Source organism: Arachis ipaensis, chromosome B05 (assembly GCF_000816755.2).
Source record: "Arachis ipaensis cultivar K30076 chromosome B05, Araip1.1, whole genome shotgun sequence".
Classification (NCBI taxonomy): Eukaryota; Viridiplantae; Streptophyta; class Magnoliopsida; order Fabales; family Fabaceae; genus Arachis; species Arachis ipaensis.
In genome coordinates, this window is record NC_029789.2 from 40,420,668 (window position 1) to 40,428,141 (window position 7,474).

Here is a 7,474-nt window from a genome sequence, read left to right on the forward strand (position 1 = left end):
AAATGGTAAATACATTCATAATCAGTTTATCAAAAATAAAAATATAATTTATTTAATAAAGTTAGACGGCCAAATGATTTCTAAATTAAGTCCAACCAAGTTCACTAGTTATGATTTCTAAACTAAGTCCAACCAAGTTCACTAGTTATAGCGCGTTTCTTCAATGTTGTCAACGTCGTCTTCTTCTCTTGTTTGTTTTTTTTTCCTCCTCTTTTTTCCCTTCTCATCCTACTTATTATCATCATCGTGGTCTTTTTTTTTCATCTTCTCCTATATATCTTCTTCTCCTATATATGTAAACAGACTATATCATAGAAATTTTAAATCACAACACAGAATTTTTTAAAGAACTAATGCCCAGAATATTGACACCAACCAACAAAATGCACATAGCATAAAAATTTTGGTGCATTGTACAAAATTTTTTGAAGGACTATATGTCCAAATATCAACCGACAAAATACATATAACACCAAAATTTTAGTGTACAACACAGTTTTAATGCACAACAGAAATTTTTATGTATAGCACAAAAATTTTTGAAAGACCATATGTACAGAATATTAACTCACCCAACTAACAAAATACATTCACAATAAAAATTTATGTGCTATGTGTAAAAAATTTTGTGCCATGGACAAAATTTGTGTTTTGGGCAAAAATTTCTATGCTATAACAATAAACTTGTACTATTTGCAAAAATTTCTGTGCTATCTAAAAAAATTTCTATTCTATGTCAATAAATTTGTGTTTCATATCAAACATTGAGCGGCACTCAGAAGATACTTACAGGATCTTCTATCAAACAAACCATAATAACACACTAATCCAATATTTTTGCTTTGACGTTAAGAAAAAGGGTACATAAACATAATGCTCATAAATTTTTATTAAAAAAAAAAAAGGAGTATGAATGATACTCATTCCTACATTATATTTATCTTGCTTGTGCTCTCATCAAGGGAAGCATTTCATCCTCTGTAAAATGAAAAATAAAACCCATGTTAATAGCAGAACAGGGATAATTATATTGGTGTGTGTTCAAGAAAACCAAGATCAATTACCTGTTTTTCAACTTCAACAGCGGATGCAGCTAACCTGCGCTTCAATATCGATCTATCTTGCTCACAATTTTCTGTCTCCGTGTCTAAAAATACAGCAAGCATGGTTCAGAAGATTGTAATAGAGAATGAGCTCGAAAACCAGCGGGCTTCAACAAAATTAGAGGATCAAGTAGCACATCGCAAGTTATAATGCTAGAATAAGAAACTAAACAAAACATTTAAGTTTGAAAGAATCTTACCATAGTAATACGATGACAGAATCGTGATGCGTTCTGTTGGCTGGAAAAAAGGGGAAAAAAAATCATATTATTACTTAAAGAAAATAAGAATCGGAAGGATGTTTGAAAACATTAACCAAGGATAATTAGGAATTCTCTGAGGATGGGTTAAATGTTGAGGCAGGGGATGAAGGAAATAAATGTAAAAACAGTGTGTCTAGAAACACTTCAGAACAATTTCAGAGTGAGGAGTGTATGCTAGAGACTGTTAAATTGCAAAACATTCTGATGCCGACTACAACAATCACAAAAACCGATAACTGATAACATTAAGATAGATCAGAAAAGCCAAAAAATCATCATTCAAATTACATTTCACCCTCAGACAAACTTGAACGACAGTTATTTGAACAGAGTTTTCTTAACTTCATTACAAAAACGACCCTCGACCTCGGCAATAAAAGATTGCAGGTGAAGAATTCCAATCTGCATGCTAGACATTACTATACAAAAACAGCAACCATGTCATAAAGATTCAACAATGTTTACCATGGTTGTTGACTGCCCAATACAGCCCTTCTCTTTTATCCAGACTTGATACCAATTATGTAAACATTTGAGAAGCAAAACAAAAAGTGGGAAGAGTTAGGCTACATTTTACTATATAGAACAATTTTCCTAAAAACACACACTCTGTTTCTTGTCTCATAAGTCTCTCAAGGTCTGCCTCTAGCTTCTCTTCAAATAAATGAATAGAAGAATATTGCAAAGAAAATCCATAAGCATCTCACATGTAAATTTATTAACTAATTTATGCATATGATCCACAATTTAACACTAAAAGAATGGTAAAATGCAAAATATGGATAGGTGTTTTAAGTTTACCATTACAAATATACCCTCTTTACGGGTAGGCAGCTGCTCGAGCTTTTTCAATGTATCATCACCTTTAGTAACTCTTCCAAATATTGCATACTGAAAAGAGCTCATATCAGCATACAGTACATAATGAAGTACATTTGACTGAATCATTTGAAATGACGTTAGGGCACTATATCTATCCCACCGTGCCGTCGAGATGAGGAGCATTTCCAAGTAGTATCGAGAATGAGGATGAACCACTGTCTGGATCATCATACCTGTAAGAACAATCTTAAATAGAATTTTAGAACAGTCACTGAAAACTAAAAGAGTAAATGGTTTAAGAATTTTAGAACATAAGCAATACAATTAAGATGAGTACGTTATCTAACTAACAAACTGATTATTCCCTATAAAAATCTTTTAAACTTTAGACTCTAGATTTTCTACAAGAAGTCTCGAATGTATAAAAGCTCCCCAGTCCCTGCGACTGATAACATCCTCAAGAAACTTGCATCAGTCGTAACATCACAAATGAACACTTCCGTTCCACACAGTTGTATTTGAAACATCATACAAAACTAAAGAACCAATAGCTTCCATCTAGAGAAACTTAACCTTCCCATAGAAAGAATACCACGAACATGTTTGACTTCGCTAAATTCGCCAACAACAGTCTTTTCAGCTTCTTTTCTTTGTTCCTCATTCATTGGAGCAGATCTTCCGCCCATAACATCTGCTACTTGGGCCACAAACCCCTTATCCACCTGAACATTGAATTTAGAACAAAAGTAAAAAAACCAATCACTTACATGCTGCAGCCACCAACTACATAAATACCTGATGTTACTTACTTATGCCCCGGAGAAACATACCCGAAAGAAATGGTTAGTGTTATAACCTCCAAGTCTGACAAGCTTAAAGATGTGATCAACAGTTTTGGGTGCAACAGTGGGAAAGAAACCAAATTCAATATCCCCATAATTTGTCTGCATTCAGAACACAAGTGATACACCATGAACAACAACACAGATGCTGATGTCAATTTATCAAACAAGTTATGTGCATACAAACTTCACAGTCAAGATGGATAAATTTCTCACTTCATCAACCACTTGATTCCAATTTTTCACACATAAACATAATAAATAATATACTTCAGCTAAATCACAAACATGGGCATCCATAGATTACAACATCAACAGCCCTTACATTGAAACTCAGCTCAAGACTTTAACTTTCACTACAGATTCAAGCAATTATGAATAGCAGGTCAAAGAGAAAGTAAATTTTGAAGTAAAAAACCTGAAAGACAACGCGGGTGGATCCAAGTTGGGGTTCCAGGGAAGAAATTAAAGACATCAATGACAACAAAATGCAAGCATTGATCATAAAGCTGAATCCTGGGCTATACATTTTGAGCAATGTTAGATTTGGAAACAGCTTCAGCTCCTGAAATTGGAGTCAACCATCCCAATTTCGGAAAACTAAAGTCCTGAGTAGAAAAGTTGTGTGTTGGTGTGTTTAACGGGCATGGCATTTTTTTTATGTTTTTTGGTTCACAGATATGGATTGATAGTTGATACTATAAAATATTATACTTTTCTTTTGGAAAGGTGATACAAGAAATATTTTTGTTTCTCAATAAATTAGTTTGGGCCAGCAAGAATAAATTAAAACATTTTCTTCTTTTTTTGGACGGGGCCTGGAATTTTATAACATTTAAGTTGAATTTAAAGCTAGGGACTGCGTAACGAGCAAAAATGCATTATGCCGAATCAGAATTTATTTAATATGAGCCCTAGGAGAAGAGTATTTGATTGCAGCATAAAAGAGGATTGATTTATTTGTAAGAAAGGGAGAATGGTATTTTGTTCTGTTGTTATGTAACTTTGAGAGGCTTGAACCTCTATTTATAGATGTACATAGGATAGATTTTCAAATGCTTATTAAAAGCATTCTTCCTTGAGAATACTACACCGCCCTTCATAAATGGGTATCCACGTAACAAATCTTATCTCAACACTCCCCCTTGGATGCTCATTTAGGGATATGCCTCATTAAAACCTTACTAAAGGAAAATCCTGTGGGAAAAACTTTAGTGAAGGAAAAAGAGTACAATATCCTTTGTGATGGGGACTGTCTCATTAAAAACCTTGTCAAGAAAAACCCAATGGGAAAAAAAACTTGACCAAGGAAAAAAGAGTACAGTCTCCCCCTCTTGCCGACATCATTTAATGTCTCAAAATCGGCGCATCCCAATCTTATGTACCAATCTTTCAAAGGAGGATTTTGGGAGTGACTTTGTAAATAAATCTGCCAGATTGTCACTTGAACGGATCTGTTGGACATCAATTGTCCCTTGATTTTGAAGGTCATGAGTGAAGAAGAATTTGGGAGAAATATGCTTTGTTCTATCACCTTTGATGTATCCACCCTTAAGTTGAGCAATGCATGCTGCATTATCTTCAAACAGGACAGTTGGAGCTATCTTATGATCAATCAGTCCACATGATGATAAAATATATTGAATCAGACTCCTCAGCCAAAAACACTCGCGACTAGCTTCATGAATCGCCAGTATTTCAGCATGATTAGAGGATGTTGCAGCAATCGTCTATTTCGTGGACCTCCAAGATATAGATGTACCACCATATGTGAACAGGTATCCTGTTTGAGATCTCCCTTTATATGGATCAGACAAGTATCCGGCATCTGCATAGCCAACTAGTTGTGACTTGGATCCATAGGGATAAAACAATCCCATATCAACCGTTCCATGAAGATATCGAAAAATTTGTTTGATTCCACTCCAATGTCTTCTGGTTGGAGAGGAACTATTCCTTGCTAGTAAATTCACCGCGAATGATATGTCAGGTCGCGTATTATTAGCAAGATACATTAGCGCTCCAATGGCACTAAGATATGGTACTTCAGGACCAAGGATATCTTCATTTTCTTCTTTAGGACGGATTATACCACATTCGTCCAGATTGCTTTAGACCATATAAAGATATTTACAATTTGACTGAGTATAACCCTTGCGAATATTCACTGGATGGTTTAGATATCTTTAGTCCTTCAGGGACTTTCATATAGATATCCCGATCTAATGAGCCGTACAAATAGGCTGTTACCACATCCATTGAATGCATATGCAGTTTATGATATGCAGATAAACTGACCAAATAACGCAATGTTATTGCATCCACTACAGGGGAATACGTTTCTTCATAATCTATACCGGGCCTTCGTGAAAAACCTTGTGCCACAAGTCGGGCTTTATAGCGCACAACTTCATTTTTCTCATTTCGTTTTCTCACAAATACCCATTTGTATCCAACGGGTTTTACATCTTCTGGTGTACGGACTACAGGTCCAAAGACTTCACGTTTTGTAAGTGAGTCTAATTCAACCTTCATGGCTGCTTCCCATTTTGGCCAATCATTTCTTTGTCGACATTCTTCAACTGATCTTGGCTCAAGATCCTTACTTTCATGCATGATATTTAATGCCACATTATATGCAAATATTTCATTGACAATTGTCTTATTTCGGTCCCATTTCTCTACTGTAAAGACATAATTTATCGAGATCTCGTCATTTTCACAATTTTCAGGTACCTAAACGTCTTCTGGCGTTATATCAGAATTTTGGACAACTGCCGGTGTCTTTACTATGTCTTTTTCAACAGGAATCGTATTTACCTCTTTTCTCTTTCGAGGATTTTTGTCTTTGGAACCGACAGGCCTGCCACGCTTCTGGCGTGTATTTGCTTCAGTGGCTATTTGTCCTACTGGGACATCAATTCGAATTGGGGCATTTTCCGCCCTACCACGCTTCTGGCGTGAATTTGCTTCAGTGGCTACTTGTCCCACTGGGACATAAATTCGAATTGGGGCATTTTCCGCTGGTATATAAGATTTGGTTATCCTCTTTGTATCAGAAAATGCATCAGGCAATTCATTTGCTATTCTTTGCAAATGTATAATCTTTTGAACTTCCAGTTCACATTGCCCTGATCGAGGATCTAAATGCATCAACGATGATGCATTCCAGTTAAGTTCCTTTTCAGGAAACTTATTCTCTCCCCCTAATGTTGGAAATTTTGATTCATCAAAATGACAATCCGCAAACCGGGCTTTAAACACATCACCAGTTTGTATCTCAAGATACCTCACTATAGAGGGAGAATCATATCCAACATATATCCCCAATTTTCTTTGGGGTCCCATTTTGGTGCGATTAGGTGGTGCAATGGGAACATATATCGCACACCCAAATATTCTTAAATGGGAAACATTTGGCTGCTGGCCAAAAGCTAATTGCATAGGGGAGAACTGATGGTAACTCGTTGGCCTCAAACGAATAAGTGCTGCGGCATGTAAAACTGCATGCCCCCCAAATCGAGGTTGGGAGATTTGTTCTCATAAGTAAGGGTCTAGCAATTAATTGGAGGCGTTTAATAAGTGATTCTGCTAACCCATTTTATGTGTGAACATAAGCTACTGGATGTTCAACACTTATTCCATTAGCCATACAATAAGCATCAAAAGCTTGAGAAGTTAGGTACGTGACCAATGGCCCTTTCCACCACAACGGAAATACTTTTCCTTGGTTGATTTATTCTGCCCGATATTCCTTTCTTTGTCCCACTTCTGGTGAGATCCTCTCTTTTGAACATAATTCTTTTGCCTTCCATAATTTTTCTTGTTATTAAAAGCTTGCCATTTACCTCTTCTGGGGTAATGATTTGCCGCATTTACTTCAAGAAATGGGGCGGCGCCAGCTGGGCGCGCTTCATGATTTTTTAATAACAACTCATTGTTGCGTTCTGCAACAAGAAGGCAAGAAATTAACTCAGAATATTTTTTAAACCCTTTCTCTCGATACTGCTGCTGCAGGAGCACATTCGAGGCATGGAAGGTTGAGAAAGTTTTCTCCAACATATCATGATCAGTTATTTTTTCCCCACACAATTTAATTCGTGAGGTGATTCGAAACATTGCAGAATTATATTTATTTATAGATTTAAAATCTTGTAAACGCAAATGCGTCCATTCATACCGGGCTTGAGGAAGTATCACCGTTTTCTGATGATTGGAGAAAGAATTGTAGTAGAAATATAAGGAGAAGAGTATTTGATTGCAGCATAAAAGAGGATTGATTTATTTGTAAGAAAGGGAGAATGGTATTTTGTTCTGTTGTTATGTAACTTTCAGAGCTTAAACCTCTATTTATAGATGTACATAGGATAGATTTTCAAATGCTTATTAAAAACATTCTTCTTTGAGAATACTACACCGCCCTTCATAAATGGACATCCACGTA

At 35.9% G+C, this 7,474-nt stretch overlaps 1 protein-coding gene across 1 annotated transcript; it reads right to left on the reverse strand.

The window, feature by feature from the left end:
• On the reverse strand, positions 737–3,680 carry LOC107643555 (peptidyl-prolyl cis-trans isomerase CYP23). The gene is made up of 8 exons (XM_016347235.2): positions 3,449–3,680; positions 3,019–3,132; positions 2,762–2,910; positions 2,349–2,421; positions 2,168–2,257; positions 1,304–1,343; positions 1,065–1,147; positions 737–978 (listed from the first exon to the last, which is right to left on the reverse strand). The coding sequence occupies exons 1-8, from the start codon at positions 3,557–3,559 to the stop codon at positions 958–960; spliced, it is 681 nt and encodes a 226-aa protein (XP_016202721.1). The 5' UTR covers positions 3,560–3,680; the 3' UTR covers positions 737–957.